The sequence below is a fragment of the Penicillium manginii genome, assembly GCF_028828005.1.
Source record: "Penicillium manginii strain IBT 31320 chromosome Unknown utg000005l:1.0-5665137.0:1.0-5668048.0, whole genome shotgun sequence".
NCBI classification, from domain to species: Eukaryota; Fungi; Ascomycota; class Eurotiomycetes; order Eurotiales; family Aspergillaceae; genus Penicillium; species Penicillium manginii.
This window is the reverse complement of record NW_026643106.1, coordinates 5,153,865-5,177,880: the sequence shown is the minus strand read 5'-3', so window position 1 is coordinate 5,177,880 and position 24,016 is coordinate 5,153,865. Positions and strand designations below refer to the sequence as shown.

Here is a 24,016-nt window from a genome sequence, read left to right as displayed (position 1 = left end):
TTGCATTCCAAAAGCTTGAAAAGAGTTGACATTTGGAAATATCACCGACCGAGCGTAACAGCTACAGCGACCGCCACAGGAGTGAGAGCATGCTTTTTCTCAACGTTTACTCCGGAAGTGTGCGGTTGGTGGGCGATTGGTTTTGGTCTTCACCAACCCGTCTGCTACGTCCGACAGCCTAATGACGGCTTGCTTCAATATTAAATCAGCATGGAATGAGGCAATTGGTCGCTTGTCCCGCAGTGAGTTTTTCCATGGGAGAGAGAGCTACACGTGAGAGCATAAATTCTCCGCACATTGATAAATAGCAATCGTGTTGACGTTGAAGTGAGGCCACACAGCTACAGAAACTATGTCCACGTGTGCGGCGATGGCTTGCGATACAGAATATGCTGATAGCGGCTAGCTCCATGCCGAAGTTGGCGTATAGCGTATAGTTATCCAAAGCTAGCATGTTGTTAGTAGTTATCTTTTCGCTTGCACTTGTGGCTGCAATGGCCGAGAGAGGGGCCGGGGAGGGTCCTGAGCTTCTTCCTCGTGCGGATGTGCAGGCTGCCTTTATAGATGTTGCCGTCGCGACATTAACTGATCGATTTTAGCCAAGTCACGGTCAGTTGACGAGCCAGATCCTAACAACCCCGTGGAAATTCAGAATTGACTTCATAAAATGAACGTCTCGCAGTTTCGCGATCTCAACGATCATAGACGCACCCGGACACAAAGACTCCACGATGGCCACGTCGACATCTTCAACTGCCCGGATGGAGGTACGAAGTGGCTGTTCCCGGACAGCCGACGCCAAAGAATAAGCTCAACTACCCTGTCTGGATCCTTGCAAATCAAGTGTCGCTTGACGCAGGCTATGGGGTATTACAGTCAATCAAGCCATTTGCCATAGTTGATAAAATTTTCACTCCCGCGCTTTATTGTGACACACACATGAAATTGAAGTACGTTGAACTCAGCAACGACACACGCCTCACCATCCTAGGTACAGGTGGCCTTGTTCAGGTGCCACTTCCAAGTGGTGGATCGGCGTACCTGCCCACGAGCGACCTGACCCTCTATGACACTGACAAGGAAATTCCCTATCCAACCAAGGAAGCCTTGGTAAGCACCGCGAAGATGTTCGTTGCCCACCCATACTTGTGGGGTGGCACGTCGAGATTTGCATTTAATTGCTCAGGATGTATGGATATCATCTACATGCGACCACAGATATCTCCAAAGAATAGACAATGAGAAAATGCTTTTGCATGGGCTAGACACTGACTGTATTGATGGCGCTATCTCTTTCGAGTCTCCACAGTTGTATTCAAATAATTAATTGTACCGACTTCAAACTCTTCTGATATATTCTTACATTTATTCAAAGTTGAGTTTGGTTGAATGTCTCTACTAGAGCGCGTCCAGGTTAACAGCAAAGAAGATAATAAGTATGACAGGAAACTCCGCTCACGAATATACTATTTCCTTACTTCCTGATGCCTGTATAACTCTTGGATTCTTTTTTTTGCAGAAATAATTAAAGTTTAGAAAATACAAATCTCTTTCATTTTATGAAATTCCCGGATTCCTCAAAACGATAGTATTGTATGAGAGCGAAGATGAACGTCAGCAGAGCTAGAATTAATATTTTGAGATATATTTGCGAGGCTATTCTGTATTGTGAACCAACCGCAAAAGAAAACAGAAAAAGACATGATGGAGTCCTGCATGGTTTGACCTCTTATTTAAAACTAAGATATTTGAACAGAATCCGAAATAGTCCAGTAACTAAGTCAGTCATGTTATAAAGTCGCCGCCTAGCAAAACACCGAAACGATATGAGAACTCACATATGTTCTTTTATAGAGTTTTGTGAGTATGAAATATGCAGCTTATGCTTTTACCTTCTCTTCCTCTGATCGCCTAAATTATTTCCGTGACATGGCTAACAGATTAGTTATCTCCTACTCAAGGGAAGCAGGTTCCTTCATGTCTCTGTTGTTTTTAAATGCTGCCCTGTATTGTCCAGAGAAATCACTCACATGCACAAGAATACTACTTCCCTTTAAAGGATATTACAAACTTAGTTGGATACCTCTCAACTTTCAACAAGGATCAGTCGGCCGTGAAGGTCACAATATTCGGATAGATAATTATCGACGTCGCTTCTGCGACCATTAGATAGCCCGTGACCGACCTCTTCAAGGATTGATTCGATTCTCAACTTTTTGTCACTACGGTACTCCACTGTCCAATCTATAGGAGGTCAACTTGGTTGTGTTGTGGATTACGATATCGAAACATAAGAACACTAGCCCTCATTGAACCCATGCATGCCCCACACCGACACCGAGCCCGAACAGCACAGGCACAGGTACAACGTGACATCGATAAGGGAATGACCAGTGCAGAAACTAGAGTAGCCTATTCTGGTCTTAATAGTTGGTGAAGTTATCGAACTTGCCCTTATTGAACGCCTTGAGCCGAATTTTACTTCTTCAAACCCCGTCTCCGCCGGCACTACTTCGGCCTATGAAGATAGTCAATTTATTCATCCGTCTGCTTGAGCTGAAAGAATCTGCGAATCTTTCAAAGCAGGATATAACAAGAGAATACAATAGCGAATACAAATGAAGATGCTTTTAACCACCCAACACTAATACTTCCCTTTGACTGTAGGCTTCTAAATTGTCTGAGTCCTTAAGTTGCCGCACGGATAAAGAAAGCCCTCCCATGGAGATGCTAGGAATTGGGTGCCGTCTCACCGCCGGATCTTCAGGGTTCTGGGCCATAGGGCACCAAAAAAAATGCCTCACGAATTTCATAACAACTACACACTAACTTATCAATGACTCTTGGTGTGCGCTAGGGTTGCATTAAAACGAATTTCGGACTCCGACTAGGCCGGATCCAGTGCGGAGCTCTACCATATCTATCCTACTCAGGAATCTTCGTGGTTCACATTGTGCTGGACAGGGAGGATCGCTGCAACAGACCTGATATTGAAAGCGAGAGCACTGTAAACATTCCGGAGGATCAATCGGCCCGCATGAACAAGTTACATCTCTCAAATAAATTACCCGAACGGTTTATGTGCGTATACTGTACAGAGTTGGACCTGCTAACCTCTGACGACAAAACAAACTCGAAATCACAACATATGAGAGCTCCGTGACTACCATCACGTATCGCAATTACCCTGTTACTGAAACAGTTCCTGCAAAAATTCAAATATTACTTTCCGTGAAGACTTGTTTTCATACTCCTATGACAATCTGGGCAGTAGGATTGTTGTCGAGAACAGCATGCTCCACCTCGAAAACTTCCAAAAGTGATTCAAACAATATCCTATAGAAGTGCTATCGCTTATAATTCCACTTTCCATAGAGAAAGTATGCACACCTGTAATGATGGATCTTCCAATCATTTAGCTTTTGGGGTTTTTCGCGTAAGATGTGATGGAAAAAACAACTGCCCATCAAGACAGCACGACAAGGGGCTGTTCGGAATATTGGATCGGCGTACTACTTCGCGAAAAGATTGAATTCCTTTGTTTTGAAAAGTTTCATGTCAACTAGGCCACAGGTTTCTGCTTATTACATTTTCGCTCACGGTACTGCGTTTTAGTGGTACGGTAAATGGCTAAAGGTGCTAAGGTACGCAGAGAAGACGCGATCGTGGGTGGGTAGCCGACTGGCTGACCGTTTAAGTTGTCTCGTATCATTATCGATGCAAGTGGCGCGATGGGAATTGAATCTGGAACTAGATATTATTATGATTAATTCCTTATTGCCACGTTGCGTTTCGAATGTTACGGGAATGTAATTGAGTTCTGTTTGGATCGCGTTGTCGTGCGTGGAGAATCGGCTTACATATTGTAAAAGAGACGTGGGAGTTCGGAGTCGGATTCAGCTGAAATTCAGTTGAGCTTGCGTAGCTCATTTAGAAATTATACCCGAATGATAACAGAATTATCCTCAGAAATATATGAGCCGGTCACAGATTCGCGGTTCTAGTTGAGAATACGAGGAACGTTTCTCATCTACAATTCGTGCCCTTCTCGCTTCCATTAAACATCGACAGCTGCAAGTGTGAAAAAACTTTGAGTTCTATCAGCGAAATGCCGGGGAATCATCAGACTCCTGGTGAAGCAGTGGCCATCGTTGGAAGTGCTTGTCGCTTTCCTGGAGATGCTTCATCACCTTCCAGCCTCTGGCAACTGCTGAGAGAACCACGAGACGTCTTAAGCGAAATTCCACCAAGCCGCTTTAACTTGAAGAAATTTTACCACCCAGATGGTAGTCATCATGGCACAACTAGCGTTCGCCACTCCTATCTGCTGTCCGATGATCACCGTCTGTTCGATGCTCAGTTCTTTGGAACCAAACCGGTGGAAGCAATTTCAATGGATCCTCAGCAAAGATTGTTATTAGAGACAGTTTACGAAGGACTCGAAAGGGCAGGAATTCCCATGGAACAGTTACAAGGTTCCAACACTGGTGTTTTTGTTGGATTGATGACAGACGACTACGCTAGCATCGTGGCCCGAGACATTCAAAACGTTCCTACATACTGCGCGTCCGGAACAGCTCGAAGTATCCTTTCGAATCGCGTCTCGTACTTTTTTGACTGGCGGGGACCTTCTATGACTATTGACACAGCGTGCTCCTCGAGTCTAATCGCAATGCACCAGGCTGTGCAAAGCTTGCGTAATGGCGAGAGTGACGTGGTAGTCGCAGCGGGTACCAATCTCTTATTAGCACCTGAGCAGTTTGTCGCTGAGAGCAAGTTAAATATGCTGTCTCCAAGTGGTCGGTCACGAATGTGGGACAAGGATGCTGATGGATACGCTCGAGGTGACGGGATTGCAGTGGTTGTACTCAAACGTGTCAATGATGCATTGGCCAATAGTGATCATATTGAGTGCCTTGTCCGTGAAACCGGCATCAACCAAGATGGTCACACCAAAGGAATCACAATGCCAAGTCCCATGGCTCAGATGGATCTAATTCGAACCACATATGCTCGCGCTGGACTGGATTTGTCCAAAGCATGCGACCGGCCCCAATTTTTTGAGGCCCATGGAACTGGTAAGTCGACTTACTGTGACAACTGGACATACAGCCCTTTCATCCTCGAAGTTTACTAACGTTCCAAGGAACCCCCGCTGGTGATCCTGTCGAAGCAGAAGCCATCAGTACGGCTTTCTTTGGCCCCACGGCTAATTACCGTCGAGGCACCCAAGACTATCCATTGTATGTTGGGTCTATCAAGACGGTGATCGGGCATACCGAGGGCACGGCCGGGCTGGCAGGTGTTCTGAAAGTATCATTAGCACTGCAAAATGGAATTGTCCCACCGAACCTCCTTCTCAATGAGTTGAGTTCCACGGTTCGGCCATTTTATAAGGACCTCGAGATTGTCAGTAAGGCACAAAAATGGCCACCACTTCCAAAAGATTCCGTCCGTCGTGCCAGTGTCAATAGCTTCGGCTTTGGTGGAGCCAACGCACACGCAATTTTGGAGGCATTCAACGGCCAAGAAGAGGCCAATTCTATGTTGAATGCTAGGAACGAAATTATATCACCATTTAATTTCTCCGCGTCCTGTGAAAAGTCTCTTTTTACCATGCTACGTCTTTATTCAAAATACGTCGAAACACACCCCGATGTTGATCTCCACGATCTTTCATGGACTCTAAACTCCCGGCGATCTACGCTACCTGTGAGGCTTTCAATATCTGTACCAAGCAAGGCAGATCTACTGAAAAGACTGGAGGCAACGGCAGAGTCACCTTCCAACATATTATCGGGCTCACAGACTAAAAGCACCAAAAATCCCAAATTGATTGGAATTTTCACTGGCCAAGGTGCACAATGGGCTCGGATGGGTGCTGAGCTAATAGAAAGCTCACCATTAGTCGAAGAATGTATTCGTCGTTTGGATAGGTCGTTACAGACATTGCCCAAAGAGCACCGACCTCAATGGTCCCTCCGGGACGAGATTCTGAAGAACTCGGAATCATCCCGGGTTGGAGAAGCTGCATTCTCACAACCGCTTTGCACTGCGGTTCAAATTGTCCTGATTGAGCTTCTTTCTGCCGCATCGATCCGATTCACAGCAGTCGTTGGCCACTCATCCGGGGAGATTGCTGCAGCCTATGCTGCAGGATATCTTAGCGCGGAGGATGCTATTCGCGTTGCGTATTATCGGGGATGGTCTTTGCAATATGTCAAAGACAAGGATGGCAAAAAAGGTGCAATGATGGCAGTGGGTACATCTTATGAAGATGCCCAGGAGCTGTGCGAGACGGAATTGTTGAAAAACCGGGTTTGCCTTGCTGCTTTTAACTCCTCAACTAGTGTCACGCTCTCTGGAGATGCGGATGCGATCGAGGAAGCCAAAGAAATCCTCGACGACGAAAAGAAATTTGCTCGGGTGCTAAATGTCGATAAAGCTTACCACTCACACCACATGATCCCGGCTTCAGCCCCCTATATTACAGCTCTGCAAAACTGTGGAGTATCACATAAACCTCGGCCCAATGGCAGTGCGACCTGGATTTCCAGCGTGTATGGTGAAGCCATTGAAGATGTGAAAGACAGTCTCGCAGACACATATTGGAGCAGCAACATGGTCAATCCAGTTCTATTTTCCCAGGCGGTGAAACGTGCGGTTAGCACTCTTGGTCCCTTTGACATGGCTTTGGAAATTGGTCCTCATCCTGCTCTCAAAGGACCGACAATCCAAACAATCCAGGAGGTATCCGGTCATCTATTACCTTACACTGGGACATTAACTCGAGGAATGAATGCTAGACAAGCCTTTGCATCCGCTCTTGGCTCACTGTGGGCTTCGCTCGGGGGTTACACTGTGGAATTTTCAAAATTTGAGGATATGGTGACTGGCAACAATCGAAGACCTAAGCTCCTGAAAGACCTTCCTTCTTATCCATGGGATCATGAGCGTATTTATTGGCATCAGTCTCGGTCTGCAGATGCTTATTTAAATGATAACGACTCATTTCATCAACTGCTCGGCACGAGGTGTCCAGATGGAACAGATAAAAACCTTCGATGGCGAAACTACCTCCATGTTCGTGAACTTCCTTGGCTTATGCACCACCAAGTACAAGGCCAGATGGTGTTTCCCGCTGCCGCCTACATCTCTGCAGCTGTTGAGTCTGTTATTACAAGTTTTGGCTTAGACTCGGTCCAGCTGATTGATTTTCGTAACGTGACCATCGGACAAGCCCTGGTACTTGAGGAAAATACGGGAGTGGAGACAAGTTTCACGCTTTCTATTCTCCAAAAACAGAACCATCGCGTTTTGGCAGAATTTTCATGTTACTCACACACAAACAAGGGATCGTCTGTGTCCCTCCATGCTTCCGGCGAGCTATGCATTCTTCTCGGTGAGCCGACTCTGCATGTGCTCCCGTCACGAACCAAAACCCATGGTGAATACCTTGCATTGGAGACGGATAGGTTTTACAATTCAGTGACCGAGCTCGGATTCCAATATACTGGTCCGTTTCGAGCGTTGTCGGGCTTGAGTAGAAAAATGGATGAGGCTACTGGCTCGATTGAAGTCGCAACGGAAACAAGCGAGGACGGGGAATTGGTCATCCATCCAGCTCCTCTAGATGCTGCAATCCAATCCACGATGCTCGCATATTGCTTCCCAGGAGACGGAAGGCTACGCACACTTTACCTTCCGACCCGAATCGATAGATTGCGTCTGAACCCATCCGCCTGTTTCAAATTTGCGAGACCCGGGGCATCTCTTCAATTCGACTCTTCCTCGAAAGATGGTGAATTTTCGGAATTATATGGTGACGTCAATATATATTCAATAGACGGAAAATGTACCCTTGTTCAACTTGAAGGAATGCATACAAAAGCACTGAGTCCAATGACTGCGGCCAATGATGTTCCCTTGTTCACAGAAATCACTTGGGCGGTTGATGATCCTACTCGTCTCAGATCATATGCTGACGATGATCGGCATTCAGAGGAGCTCTCCATGTTTTCTGATTTGGAAAGGGTCGCCCACTTTTATCTTAAAAATCTCAGCAAGTCAATTCAGCATTCGGAGTTGTCCAGTATAGCTTGGAATCATAGCCATCTCCTTTCATATGCAGAACATTGTGCTTCAGTTGTTGCATCTGGGACCCATCCTTTCGCCAATCCTGAATGGGCTCACGATACCAAAGAAGATATAACTGCAATTTTGAACCAGTGAGGATTTCCAAGAACCCCCAGACCACTTCAAAATTGCTAATAACCGCAGCTACTCTGAGAGTATTGACGTGCAGGTCATGACGAAAATTGGCGACAGAATCCCCGGTATTGTTCAAGGTGAAATGGAATTAAACCAAGTTCTAGGGCAAGACACAATGTTGTCGGATTTCTACACTAGAACGCTTGGGATTCAATCTTACCTTGAGGAAGTCACTGTAATGGCAAGGCATGTCAGCCACCGGTATCCACATGTCAATGTCCTGGAGATTGGTATGATATTTTATCCACGAAGATTGTTGACCTTATAAGCTTACTAAAGATCAGGAGCCGGTGCCAGTATTGTGACTGATAAGGTGGTGCGAGCCATGGACACAGCCTTTGCATCGTACACCTATACTGATATCACGGACATGCAATTTGATGACCTTCGTCACAGGTTATCGGAGTATCAGTCCCGGATGTCGTATAAAACACTGGACATAGAAAAGGACATAGTGGAGCAGGGATTCAAAGAGTCGTCATTCGATGTTGTAATCGCCTGTTTCGCGTTATACGCTACAAGAAGTATTGAAAAAGCTCTTTCCAACGTTCGGCGACTTCTCAAGCCTGGTGGATTTCTTCTTTTGGTCGAAATAACGAGCCCTAATGTCATGCGTTTCGGCCTTGTTCTGGGTGCACTGCCTAGCAGCTGGCTTGGCTATGACGAGGGTCGATCACTTTCACCATTCGTATCAGAAAGCAGATGGGATGAATTGATGAAGCAAGCTGGGTTTTCTGGACTTGAAGCACTCAACTCAACAACCTCGAACTTCCAGCCTCCATTCTCAGCCATGGCTACTCAAGCTCTGGATCATCGGGTCAGATTTCTTCGCGAGCCCCTAGCTTCTACCCATGAGGCATTGGACATCCATGCCTTAACAATCATCGGCGGTAAAACAGAATTGACTGCCTCAATAGTCTCTGGGGCTGTCGATCTACTTCAACGTCACTATCGACAAATTCGAACTGTTGTCTCATTGGATGATCTCGTAACCGAAGAATTACCAGTCATGGGAACGGTTATCAGCTTAATTGAGCTCGATGAGTCGCTTTTCACTACCATGACACCGCGCAGGCTGAGTTCCTTCCAGGAGCTATTTAAAAAGAGCAAGAATGTCCTCTGGTTAGCACATGGAGCCCAAGGGGATAACCCTTACTGTAACATGTTTCTAGGTGTCCGACGGACCCTGGTATTGGAAATGTCCCATCTTCATATCCAGTTTCTCAATCTGCATTCCATCGAGGACACAGATGGACAAATCATTGCAAAGAAGACTCTTCAACTTGAGATTGCAGATATTTGGGAGCAAAGAGACCAACTGAATGACCTCCTGTGGTACAATGAACCGGAGTTGTCCTTACAAAATGGAATGTTTTTGGTACCACGATACCGGCTCAGCGAAACTAGGAACAGCCGTTACAACTCTGCTAAGCGACTCATTATTCAGAATGTTGATCGCTCGAATTCTGTAGTCACTATTGAGCGCACAGAAACAGGATACAAGGTCAGGGAAAAACATTCAGAAGAAAAGGCTTGTCGGGCAGGCCATATCGAAGTCAATGTCACTCATTCACTTCTCCAACCGATCAGGATTACACCGTCAGATAGTTTGTTTCTTGTGTTTGGGAAGGCTCACTCGAGTGGTGGGTTCATCATAGCTCTTTCAGACTCCTTGGACTCCAGAATCTATGTGCCTCAGACTTGGACGCTACAATCCGGCCATGTGGAAGATCAAGGAATATTCGCAATGCTAGAGCTCTATGACCATCTTTTAGCCATTTCCATGTTGAATGGGCTTCTTCCAGAGCAGAGGCTCGCAGTTTTGAATCCGAGTACCGTCCTGACTCCAATCTTGACCAGATATGCAAAGGAGAAAGGAGTACATCTGCTTCTTCTATCAACGAAAAAAGAACATCTGACAACTCCTTGGACCAGCATTCATAGGCATTCTACAGGCCGTGAGCTGGGAAATATTTTATCGCATAAGATTGCTCGATTTGTCAACTTGGGCGGAGATGAAGATATGGATTCGGTCCTTCGAGATTGTCTGCCACTCGACTGTGAGTTCGAAGATAAAGTGTCTCTAACTAACAGGCCCCTGGGATCGTCACGTTCTCCAACCACGTATGAGGTTGGGATACGACTCCGAGCGGCGTGGGTCGGAGTTCAGAGTGAAGTAACCCAAGGCATCGTACACGGAGTGCAAACTTTGAGTCTACACCACCTAATGAAAAGTTCACATCAAACAGACGACCAGACTCTGATTGCTTGGGGTGACTCACAGCTTCCAGTTCAAGTCCAGCCGGCCAGTAGGCGGGTCAAGTTTGCAAGAAACAAGACTTACTGGCTGGTGGGTTTAACTGGTGGACTAGGCCTGTCTCTTTGTAAGTGGATGATCAGGCAAGGTGCGCAACACATTGCCCTTTCAAGTCGTAATCCGAATGTGAGCGACAAATGGCTAGAGAAAATTACGGCATCTGGTTGCACAGTGAGAGTTTTCTCGACGTGAGCTAAACATTCCCTTCTTAACTTGACCGGACCGTGACTGACTGACTTTTTGAGTGATATTACCAATCGAGATTCGGTCCATGCAACCCATCGACAGATTCTTAAATCCATGCCCCCAATCGCTGGTGTTGCACAAGGTGCGATGGTTTTGCAGGACACGATGTTCATTGATCTTGATCTCTCTCGGCTTGAAAAGGTGCTTCTCCCGAAGGTAGAAGGCAGCATCATATTGGATGAGTTGTTCTCAGACAATACTTTGGACTTTCTTATATTCTTCTCCTCCATGGCGGCGATAACGGGGAATCAAGGCCAGGTGGCCTATAATGCAGCCAATATGTTCATGACTAGCTTGGCTTCCCAGCGCCAAAAACGTGGCTTGCGAGGCCAGGCGATCCACATTGGGGCTATAGTTGGTAATGGTTATGTGACACGAGAATTAAATATGGCGCAGCAGACATTCCTCTACCGGATGGGACATACATGGATGTCCGAGCAAGACTTCCATGAAGTGTTTGCGGAAGGCGTTCTTACGTCCGCAGATAACGGAGAGAGTTCCCAAATTTGCAGTGGACTCAGGATTGACGACGACCTCTCGAAGGGCTGGGTCACCAGCCCTATGTTCCAACATCTCGTGTTCAAGGAAAGCATTCTTCCTACAGAGCAGAGTAAGGATAAAGGGGCGGTAGTGCTCAAGTTACGACTATTAGAGGCCTCTTCACATCAAGAGGTGATCAACATTTTGGAAGGTAACGATATTTCTGAATTTCAGATTTCGACATACTCATTTTGACATAGATGCTTTCATATTGAAACTACAATCCGCACTTCAAGCTGACCCGGGCAAACCTATGCTTGACATGAGTCCGGATGAGCTTGGGGTTGACTCTTTGGTTGCCGTTGACCTTAGGTCCTGGTTCCTCAAGGAACTAACACTAGATATTCCAGTGCTCAAGATTTTCAACTCACGCTCTATCCGGGACCTTCTCGCGTATGCTGCCAATACTTTGCCTGGGACATTGATTCCAAAATTGGAAAGCCATGCCGACCCCATGCTAGAAGGTGAAAAGGTATCTCAAACCCTTATACCAGGGCCTGCGAGATCTCCTGAAGTGGGGGGGGCAGTCCATGTCACAGATCCTGCGATAGAGAACGAAAAAGAAGGCCTGACATCTGATGGTTGGATCTTGTCTCAGTATCACAGTGGTGGCTCTACGACGTCAATATCTATTGGAGACCCTGAATCAGATGCGGAAAATGAGAGTATCTCATCTATGGAAATAGGTAATGACGTTATCGTGAAGCTGAAGACTCATGTTGAACGAACACTGCCAATATCCTTCGGACATTCACGATTCTGGTCCTTGCAGCTCTTAGATAATAACAAGACTGCATTCAACGTGACAATAACATTCAACCTTAAGGGCCAATTGAGGGTCAACGACTTCAAGAAGGCCATTGACTCATTGGGAGCAAATCATGAAGCTCTGAGGACTTGTTTCTTTACCAGCGAGGGCAAGCCCAGGCAAGGTGTCCTGAAAAAGTCGAAGTTACAGTTGGAGCACATCAAGATTACTCATGCTAGTGAAGTCGAGGAATTTTCTAGGAAGTTGAAGATGCATGAGTTCAATCTTAGTGAAGGTGAAATACTTCGAATACAGCTGCTTTCCTTGACCAAGGATCAGCATTGGATCATCATTGGGTTTCATCACATCAATATGGATGGTATTAGCCTCGAAATTCTGTTATCAGGCATTGAAGATTCATACAATGGGGCTCATGTTGCCCAGGATACGCTCCAGTACCCAGATTACACATTGAGACAGTTAAGGGAGTACAAAAACGGGGCTTGGAAACTGGACCTGGACTACCTGCGAGCACGATTCAATGATGCTTTACCCATGATTCCGCTGCTTCCATTTTCTTTACGCTCGACAAGGCCTACAGTCGCCCAATTCAAGTGTCATACTGCGCGTATTCGACTTGATACCGAGATATCACAGGCAATTGAAAAATGTTGCCAAATATTCAAAACCTCACCCATGCACTTCTATCTGACAACTTGGCAGATTATGGTGCTTCGTCTTTTCGAACTCAATGATGTCTGTATTGGATTTGGAGATGGAAATCGAGGCGAGAAAGATGTGCGGCACAGCGTCGGACTCTATTTCAACATTCTACCCCTCCGCTTCTACCTGAGATCAAGTCAATCCTTCAGTGAAGCCATGAAAGAAACCAAGATTAGCACACAAGACGCATTTTCTTATTCTCGTGTACCTTTCGACGTCATTGTGTCAGAGCTTGATATTCCTCGATCTATATCCCACAACCCTCTTACACAAATACTTTTCAATTACCGTCCAAAGATTGCTCAGACGAGAAGCTTTTGTGGGTGTGTGGCCAACGGTGACCTGTGGAGCGGCGGCGAGACAGCGTTTGATCTCAGCTTGGATGTAGGCAACTTCAGCACTGGTGAAACATTTGTTCTTTTGTCGGTCCAGCAAGGCCTCTATGAAATGGGTCATGCTGAGATGCTCCTTCGATCTTACTACGGCTTGCTTCAGTCTTTTGTGCACAACCCCGCAGTGCAAGTTGTTGCGCCGGGAATCTACCCCGAAACTCCAAAGGCTATGCGATGAGCCGACGGTGGACTGATCTAAGAAACTTGTTTTAAACTGATCGCTTGTGAAAAATTTCGTTCTTCCCAACATAATAAATGGAATTCATCATTTGATGGCTAAATTAGCTGCCTACACCCTGAATAAGAAGGATACTTTAGTAGATATAGTCACACAACTAGAAAGAAAAAAACAAAATTTCGTGCATTTGAAAGTCTTGGCGAAGTGAATGATGACTTCTCCCACGGTAAAAAACAAGTGGACATAAGTGCCATTTTATACCTCACTACAGTCAACTCCCGCTTTCAGCACGCCCTGCTGTACAACAGAATTGTCGTGTTGAGAACTCCTGATCCAGCTGGGTGGACTGTATGGCATACAACTAATGATTCAACAGACGCAAAAGATAACTTAGAGATAGATATATTCGGTAGGTTCTTCCCTTAACGGGAAGGACAAAACTAAAGCTAGAACGTTATGTGATGTTACCGACCACCTTAACTAATAACTAGAAAAAACCTCTTTATCCAAGAAACCCACCACACCATAGGGCCTGAGCCCCGTAGAATCACTAAAGTAATTCTATACATTAGCCCTCTTAGATAATAGAAAACAAATAATAGTAGTGGCCGTAGTGCCCCTAGGGTATCAATAATAAGTCCTACCACAAGAAATATTTAAATGAAGAAGGAAAGATAAAGATAAATAGCGCCTAAACTCAAACTCTCAAAACTTATCCCTTTTTATAAGTTATCTATTATAATCTCCTTATTATCTTTGCCTTATACTCTAACTAAAGAATTATAGTTCTCTTTATTATTCTTGTTTACCTTTGTAGATAGGGCTGTAACTTACTGTTAGTTAAGAGACTTAGATAGAACTTCCTTTCTGTACTTAATAAATTCTAGTATAAGTAAGTTACTCTATCTTTTCTTACTGATAATATATTCCTTGAGTATTATAATTTCCCTTTTTAATACTAGAACTAATTTTATTGTTTGTTACTTAATATAGTCCTTCTTAATAACTACTTTAGTAATCCTAAGAGTATAGGTTTTCTTTAACCTAAGTTTATATTTCTTTCCTCTACTAGATTTTAATTTTAAAATCTTAATAGTAGTAGCTATACTCTAAATTTTAGTTAGACTAGAAAGAGAGATTTTTCTATTATATTTTATAAATTTCCCTTAATTCTTTACTATATCTATTATAGGGATATCTCTAGTATTAGAGATAATCTTTTATATTTTTTTTTAAAGATAACTTTTAGTAGAGTAGAGTTAGAGAGTAGATTTAATTATATATTATTTAAAATAAGTCTTAATATTTAATTATTAAATCTTAAGAGAAAAGATAAATATTCTATTCTAGATTATATTAATAATATATTTAAATTCTACTTAAATAGTTCTATTTTTTATAAAAATTACTAGAAAAATTTATCTAACCTTTCTTTTATACTATATAAGTAATTAGATATCTAATAAGTTAAATAGTTTTAAATTAAGATACTCTTTTTTATTAAGAGACTATAAGCTTATAGGGAGGGAGTTAAGTTCTTTTTCTTTAAATTAAATTACTTTAGTCTTAGGGTTAAACTCTAGATTTTATAGAACTTCTACTATAATAGAATCTAGTATTTTTATTACTTTAGAATTTTTAGTAAGTTTATTAATTTCTTACTAGGAAACTTTCTTTTAAGTTAGTTTATATTTCTTAACTATTTCTTAACTAGATTAAAATAGTCCTAAAATATTTAGTTTAATACTAGATTTAGATAAAAGAATATCTTTATATTTAAGGATTTTAATAAGAACTATACCCTAAGTACTTAATTTAATAATTAGAAATCTAATCTTATAAGTTCTAACTTCTTTAGTATATATTAGATTGTTTGTATTAGGGTTAGAAGTATTCTAAGATATTTATTTATTAGTTAGAGAAGTTAAAGTTATCTTTATATAATAACTATTAGTTAAAGGAAAGATTTAAGTAATAATTTAATAGAAATTATAGTTAAAGATAGAGAAGTTAAGTTAGAGAAAGAAAGTAAGTTAAAAGAAAAGTAAAAAAAGATAAGAGATATTAATACTAAATTTTAATTTCTAAAGAGATTACTATAAGTTTAATATCCTTTTAGAAAAGAGAGAGAGTAATTAGTAATATTTCTCTTTCTATTATAAATAAGATAAGAATTAATAAAGAAAAGAGTATTAAAAAGAGTAATATAAAGATTTAGAGAAGTTAGAGTTTAAGGGAATTAGATTAAAGAAAATAAATAAGAGTATTAAGAGAATAAAAGAAAGAAAGAGTTTTACTAAGTATTTTAGTACTTTTCTTAATAGTATATAGTAATAGATAATAGTAATAATAAATATATAAAAAATAATTAGATTATAGAATTTTAAATTATTTAGAGAAATTCTTATAGTTTTTTCTTAAGGTACTTTATACTACTTATACTTAGTACTTAATCTAACTCTATAGAATTAGTACTTTAGTATCTTTATTAGATTTCTAGTAAAGGATAAATATCTTAATATAATTAATATAGTACTTTCTATATATTAAATTTAAAAAGAGATTATAAAGAATTACTAAATAATTGTAGCTAAGAACTTAAGTAACTTAGAATAGTCTAAACTATTATACTTCTATTTTTTATCTATAAATTAAATCTAATTCTCTTCTTTTTAAAAGAATAAGATTATTTACTTAGAAAAGGTACCTAGGATTATCTACTATCTTCTATTATCTTTTAAGAAATACTTATTAAATCTTCTCTTAGGTAGATTCTAGTTAAAGTTAATTTAATTTAATAGTTATATAGAGATTTAGAGAGATTTCTTCTAAGGTTAAGATTTCTTTAAGTATATTCTATAATAGTAAAGAATTAATAGATAAATATCTATAGTATTAAGGTTAACTATCTAAGAATACTTAATATAGGGTATATCTATAGTCTTCTAATAGATATAAATTAATTACTTAGACTATAAGTTATAGATATTAATACTATTTAGTAAATACTATAAAATTACTAACTATAACTATTTAATATATTTTTATAATTATTTAGACTACTTATTCTATAAGACTAAAACTCTAGAGAGCCTTTTATAGAGTATTAATAAATTTTATACTATATTATAAGATCTAATTATATAATTTCTTTATAATAAAATAATAACTATTATTAGTATATACTAATATTAACTATCTAAAGTCTAGGACTACTTAGTATATAAGGAATAAAAAAATATCCTCTTAGTTTAGATTTACTATAGGTATTATAATTATATATTTTAATATATAATTAATATCTACTAAGATAAAATTATAGCCCTTACTATTTAATAGACTAAAAGGACTAATAAAGTCTATTATAAATACTATTATAGGTTCTAGGACTACTATAACTAATAGTTTCTAATAAGGGAAGTTAGATCTAATAACTTAATAATATAGATATAATAAATAATAAGTCTTAGTATTCTTATACTATATAGGCTAGTAATATTAACTAATTATATACTCTAAAATAATTTAGGTTATAAAGTAACTATATATATTATAAAGTTTATATAGGATCTAGACTACTTCTTCTATTATAATATATTAGGAAAGATTTCCTTCTTTCTTTTAATAATCTAATACTCTCTAGTTTTAAATAACTATTAAGAATAATTATAGATCTAAAATAAGACTTCTTCTAATTCCTAATTAGATATATCTATTACTAGATAATACTAGATATTACTATTCTCTTCTAATAATACTATTAGTTTAAGAAATAACTTAGTTTAAAGGAATACTTTTTCCTACTAAGGTTTCTATTTAAATCTAAGAACTATTTATTTTAAATCTCTATCTATTAAAATTATAGTTTCTTTTATAATTATAATAAAGTCTATTTACTTTAGAATATAAACTTTAAGGAAGAGTAGTATATAGATAAAGTATATTAATTCTAGTTTAGAGGTAGGTATTAGAATTACTAAAAGTACTTTAAACTTATCTATAGAGAACTATATCCTAGTTAGACTTCGGCAATGGGTCCAAATGGGTCCAACTTTTGGACCCATACCCAACCCATGATGGGTTATGGGTTTTTTCAAAATGGTGCACCCATCCCGATGGGTACCCATGGGTTTTTCATGGGTACCCATATGGGTACAAAAAACCCATATTGTGCATAAATTTGAGGCTTGGCATGGATAATTCAGCTGACTGATCATTGTAATTTTGATATTCATGACTTCATGGCTGTATAGTTACAGTCTCTTCTCAAAATACATTTTTTAAAATCAGCAGAAGAATCTTTGAATCAAATTATTTATTTTTTTCAGATCAAATTGTTAAATTTAGGTAGCAGTGGTTCTATTTTTGTAGTATGTAATGTTTTGGCTGTTTTGACGCTTAACCTTGGAAGAACATGGAGATATATATCTCTAGGAAGGTAATACATACTCCAATATAACAGGGATCAAAAATGCTTTTCACTTCAAGAACTACCAAAATCTAGAGCACTAATAAATACTCATAGAGAATAAAGTCTACTAGTATTTATTTATTCATTTTTACTATAGATACCCAGGTAATAGAGAGCTTTTAGAGACAAAGAGTCTATCTTATAGGTGGGATGGTTTTTCGCCCAAAAACTGCCCATGGTCAAAATCTTTTTCGACCCAAAAAGTGGGAAATGGGTTGGGAATGGGTATTAAATGGGTTTCTGATGGGTATTATGGGTTTCCGATGGGTTTTTGATGGGCTTTCGATATATCACATGGGCTTGATGGGTTGGTGATGGGTTTCAGTGGATCAGATCTGTGCCCATAGCCAATAAAATATCATTTCCCTATATTGCTTTTACTTATCCCCTTTTCCAGCTGGATTTAGAAGAATCTGTCTGTTCAGTCAATCTCTTTGCTAAAGGTATGTTCTCTCCTAATATGTCTCGCTTTCTCTACAGCTATTTTTCAGTTGGTGTCAATATGTCCCAAGGCCAAAGCCAGGAGTCTGACTTTCTGCCCTCTCTTTATGAGGGGGACACAGGTCAGTTAACTGATTTTACTCCTTCAAATCCTCTTATTACGCCGACAAACAGTATTCTTGGTTCTTGTCCAATTGAAGGTAGTGAGCCTGATTTTCTCCGACCGAGCAATCTTCCTCCCCCTGACTTATTTACTCGTGTTGGCCCCAATCGGAGAAAGGCATTTGTACTTTACAACAGCATGACTCACACAGATTGGGTTGATTGGTGGCTCCAGACAGACTTTGGACAGAAAAGCAATCTCAAATGGGATACAAATCGCAATTCAGATATCTGGAGTCACTTTGATCAGGTTGCCGCTTGTAAAGATGGGGCACCAAAGGTTATGTGTAAAAACTGTGCCCGGATCTTAGAGCATCCTGCATCAATTTTACCAAATGGCAGAAGTCTATATGGTACATCAACTCTGTTAAAGCATCTCAAAACAGCAGCTTGCCAAAAGGTCAAGGCCAACAGAAAAGAGGATATCTCTCAGTTCCTAATATCAGAAGTATGTTCTCTATTTACTATTATTTATCTTATATTAACTATTTTAGGGCCAAACAGCTACTCAGTCATTCTCACAAACTACATGGGAGACACAGCTATTGCAGTTTCTCACCTTAAATCGCCTACCATTCCATCTTATTGAACATCCAACCTTCCACACCCTTATCCGATCTGCACGCTTAGCACCTTCTCCTCCGATGATACCTTCTGCAACAACGATTCGGCGACGATTACGAGATATTATCCAAGATAAACAACGCTCTACTCTCAAAACCCTTCCTCCTGAGTCAAAAATATCGATTGCACTAGATTGTTGGACTTCTCCCTATAACCAGGCTTTTATGGCAATCACTGGTTATTTTGTTAATGCCAACTGGGTATATCAAGAGGTTCTTCTTGGATTTAAGCCATTATATGGCTCACATACTGGTGCAAATCTAAGCGCAGTTCTCCTTGAGACCTTGACCCATCACAACATCCAAAATCGAGTCTTTGGAATTACAACAGACAATGCGACAAACAACAAAACTTTGGTGGATACAATTCAGCAAGCACTCTCTAGTGAGACCACTGTTATCCGAATCCCTTGTCTTGCCCATGTCATCCAGCTCTGTCTGAATCAGCTTCTTGATCGTCTTAAAGCTGTACCCCAAAATGATGCCGCTGAGACAAAATGGACCGATCGGCAATCGTCTGCAGCAAAGGCAAATGCAAAACAACAGAAACATGAGATTTCAGGCACATTGAACAAGGTCCGCTATCTTGCAATTTACATCCATGCCAGTCCTCAACGGCGAGAGACCTTTCTCCAGCTTCAGCCTAAAGAACCTAGGCTAGTGCCTATTCAAGATGTCCGAACTCGATGGAACTCAACCTTTTTGATGCTTCGACGTGCCAAACGACTACGCAGCTACTTTATATCATTCTGTGAGCAGTATGATTGTAAAGAGATGTTGCTTAATAATGAGGAGTGGCGTCAGATTGATTATCTTCTCTGTATTACAGAGCCTTTCTTTGACTACACTACTGAGCTGTCAAAGACAAAGGAGGTTACTACACATCTGGTTTTCAAGCTCTACAATGCACTCTTTGAGCATCTTGAGAAGTCAATAGGTCAGCTAAAGAAGAAGCGGATTCCATGGAAAAAGCAGATGCTCCAATCACTTGAAGCTGGCCGACAGAAGCTTGGTGGCTACTATTCGCAAACAGATGGTGTGAAAGGACATATCTTTGCGATTTGTACTATGGTTGCACCAGATAGCAAATTCCAGTTCTTTCAAACTGATGACTGGGAGCAACAGTGGCGTGTTGCATATCGCAAATCATTCCAGTCAGCACTGCTTCCATATCAGCAACGTCTTGCCAGAGATCAAGCCTCACCTACACCCCAGGCATCATCAAGACCTACATCAAAACTCAACAAGATGCTCAGTGGGAGCAAGACTATAGCAAAACCTGTTGGAGATGAGGCTGCTCAGTATCTTGATAGTGGTCAGTCTTGTTCTTTAACTCTTTCATAAAGAGTCTTTATCTTTAATATTCTATACTAATTTATTTCTAGACCCAGTCGAAGATGAACCACTTCATTTTTGGCGTGAGAACCAGTCTCGGTTTCCCGCAACTGCATTGCTTGCTCGAGATTTTCTTTCAATCCCTGCAACTGGTGCTGGTGTTGAGCGGCTTTTTAACACCGCGCGTGATGTCTGCCATTACCGACGCGGCCGTTTAAAGTCTGAGACTATTGAAGAAATCATGCTATTCCTGTGTGCATCAAGATTCGATCTCCAGGAGGCAGAGATGAAGCAGCTTGAGAAGTATTTTACGTTGGATGAGATTGAGATGTCAAAGGAACAGAATGATGAGAATCTCCAGGATGTTGAGATAGTTTCGATTAGTGATAATGAGGAGGAGGAGGAGGAGGAGGAGGAGGAGGAGGAGGATATTGTTGTAGCTTCTACTACTGAATTAATAGATCTTGGTGTTGAGGGTCAAGATCCTCAGCAGCCTCTATTACCAGAGAATGGGACTCAGCTACGGATGTCTACAAGGAAGCGTAAACACAGAGAGGACAATAATTTTGAGCAGTACTAGAATTTGAATAATAGAATTAATTTGAATCAATTATCATCATCATGTAGGTTCTTTTACATGTGACTAGAATACCTAAAATTACAGCTAAATTTGCATTAATTATGCAATCACGAGATTTTTCGTAGTTTGCCCTGTTTACAGCAATATGGGTACCCATATGGGTACCCATGATGGGTTATGGGTTTTGAGCTCCGACCCATAACCCATCATGGGTCGGAGATTTGGACCCAAAACCTAACCCATCGATGGGTTGGGTATGGGTACCCATGGGTACCCGTGGGTCGTGCCGAAGTCTAGATAGGACTAATAAAAATATTATTATTACTTCCTTAGACAAGAAAAATAAGATTAAGGTATTAGATTCTAAAGAAAATTAAGTACTAATATTTAACGGGGGGTATAGAGCTTAAAGATAAAGTTTCTAAGAAGTATCTAACTATAATTAGGTAGTTTCTATATATAATAGTTAGAGGGACATAATCAGTTTTAATAAAGAAGAGTATTTTCCTATAGATATATATTATATAACTCTAATATATTTTCTAAGAAAAGAGTAAGATAATAGTATTATTATTATCGTCTTAGATACTCCTTCTCTAGGAAGTAAATACTAATTCTATATTAATAATAGGATATAAGATATAGAAAAAGAATATAAAGCAGTCCCCTAATACTATTTAGGTTGAATATTCTCTTATAGTAGGTCTAGCAAATTAATACTCTTCTTAGAAGGTAATACTTCTATACACCTTGATCTTGGCCCAATAGTGATAATCGGTACTCCGCTCGGACGTTGGCGGACCCACTGACTCACTTACTGATACTGGCGCTCAAGAATGAGGATGAAGAGGATAAGGATTACTCCCTATATCACTTACCAAATAAGAACTCCTGATCCAGCTAGGTAGACTGTATGGCATACAACTGATGATTCAACAGACGTAAAAGATAACTTAGAGATAGATGTATTTGGTAGGTTCTTCCCTTAACGGGAAGGACAAAACTAAAGCTAGAACGTCATGTGATGTTACCGACCACCTTAACTAATAACTAGAAAAAACCTCTTTATCCAAGAAACCCGCCACAGTGTATGATGTCCATTGTGCCAAAGCTGGTAGGATGTCTAATACCCTAGAGGGTATACCCGACCGTCCACCACCCCCAGGACCCCCGTTGGTGGTCGAATCGGGCCGCGATCGCTGAGCGGGTTATGCGATCTAGTGATCTTTCCTTCCTGGGGATCTTTAGCGGGATCGGGAAGGAGGGTTGGGAGCGGGAGTACGGACACATCGGAACAGGATAGGTACGACCAGAGACGGACGTATCGGAGTGTTAGGGTTTTCGGGTCCGCCTCAAGACTTTAGGTATCGGTCTCTCTGTGTGCCTGCCGCCTACGGTAAACGGAGGATTATCCTATTCCACCCAAATATCTAGCTTTGATAGTGAATCGGCCTTGATTAATGTCCTTGCCCCTCCCCTATCCTCACCTACTGGGGCCTGAGGGCTCAGGCCCCAGGTTGCTGAGTCAGCCAGTGCCCACCGTGCCTGCCATGTAGATAGCTTCTCTCCATAGCATCTTCATGTCACCACCGTCTTCAGTCTCTCATGCGAGTATCCTCAACCTGTGCCTCCAGTATCACCCCTGGAATAGTATGTAAAGCGGAGTGACATTTGATTTGATATCGATCAAATTACACTGTAATTGCCCCGCTCGTGTATGACACGCTATAGGCTTATACAATATGAAAGGGAAGAATCTTCGTAATGTAGTTGAGGTGTTGGCGATTCCTTAAAGCCTTTCTTCTAGAATCTATTTTTATTACTATCCATAGTCAAATCCAAACTAGGTCTATTTTATCTCGAGATAAACTATTAGTAATAAGTCTATGAATATTTTTTTATAATCTTAGTTATATAATATAAATAATGATTAGTAGGGATAAAATAGTATAACATTCTGTTATAATAAAGAAAAAAGTAATTGAAATATAGTAGTTAGGGAGATATTAGATTAGATAAAAATATAGTAAGTAATTAGGGTTAGAGAGTAGAGAGAATTTCTTAGATCTAAATAATCTTTCTAGTTAACATCTTATAAGTAAATAAAATTAAATAGTGAAAGATGGGAATGCTCGCTGGCTGTCTGTCAAGCAGACGGGTCGATCACAAGAGGACAAAACCAACACACTCCACACTCGCAGAGTGCAGGAGAGTATTAGACGAAGTGTGACGCTATAGAGGAACAATAGAACGAATAACAGAACCTTTCATGGGCAGTATATCGATACCGAAACCTCAGCAGCCTCAGTAGAACATTTCGTAAGGGGGAACATGCATGATTATTATTGATACTATCGAACGAATACTACTTATCCTCGCGAAACAAAACGATGGCCTTGTTGCTAAGGCCTCAATCACATGACTCCGGGATGCCGATGTTGAGAGCGGAAACACCCATTACAATAGATCATCATGTAACTTAATTATATAATATATTGATATTTACTGCGCACCGTTGGCAAAGACATTTTCATAGGCCCCTTGTCTCCCCAATAGAACTGGTAACATAGAGGCAATGGATAATCGTAATCATCACACTCTCTTCACTACGTAGCTAGTGTAGTTCCTTCGATACGGAATACTCTTTCGAGGCTGGATACTTAATTTCATTCGGTAGATCGCAGATCATTTGGGGGAAACTGGTCTCCCTTTCCGAAACGATTCCATCGTAGCGGACGTCACTCGGACAGCATTCTTTCAACAATCCTGCAGTCTTATTACACCACTATGCCAATCCTTTTTGCTTGACAGGCGATGCGCTAGGTTGCCTTCTCTTTGCTCAGAGGAGGCCTTCCCTTCGCAGCTGCGATGAAACTTGCAGCTCAGTTCAGTCCGCGACTAGCTCGTACGGTTTCCATCCCAGAAACATCCCAAAACAGACCACAGAAGAAGTAAATACGGTTCCGAGGCTAGTGTTTTACTTTATCTC

The 24,016-nt window shown here is 40.8% G+C and overlaps 2 protein-coding genes across 2 annotated transcripts; both read left to right on the top strand.

Annotated features, from left to right (window-relative positions):
• Window positions 1-4,108: 4,108 nt before the first annotated feature.
• N7533_008253 (putative polyketide synthase) lies at window positions 4,109-13,415 on the top strand (the record flags this gene model as incomplete). The annotated part of the gene is made up of 6 exons (XM_057104903.1): window positions 4,109-5,078; window positions 5,147-8,228; window positions 8,281-8,501; window positions 8,556-10,776; window positions 10,834-11,525; window positions 11,575-13,415. 6 exons carry the CDS (start codon window positions 4,109-4,111, stop codon window positions 13,413-13,415), a joined length of 9,027 nt encoding a protein of 3,008 aa, XP_056959860.1.
• A 4,973-nt stretch (window positions 13,416-18,388) lies between these two features.
• On the top strand, window positions 18,389-21,027 carry N7533_008252 (uncharacterized protein; the record flags this gene model as incomplete). The annotated part of the gene is made up of 3 exons (XM_057104902.1): window positions 18,389-18,937; window positions 18,984-20,427; window positions 20,498-21,027. The coding sequence occupies 3 exons, from the start codon at window positions 18,389-18,391 to the stop codon at window positions 21,025-21,027; spliced, it is 2,523 nt and encodes an 840-aa protein (XP_056959859.1).
• Between the last annotated feature and the right edge of the window lie 2,989 nt (window positions 21,028-24,016).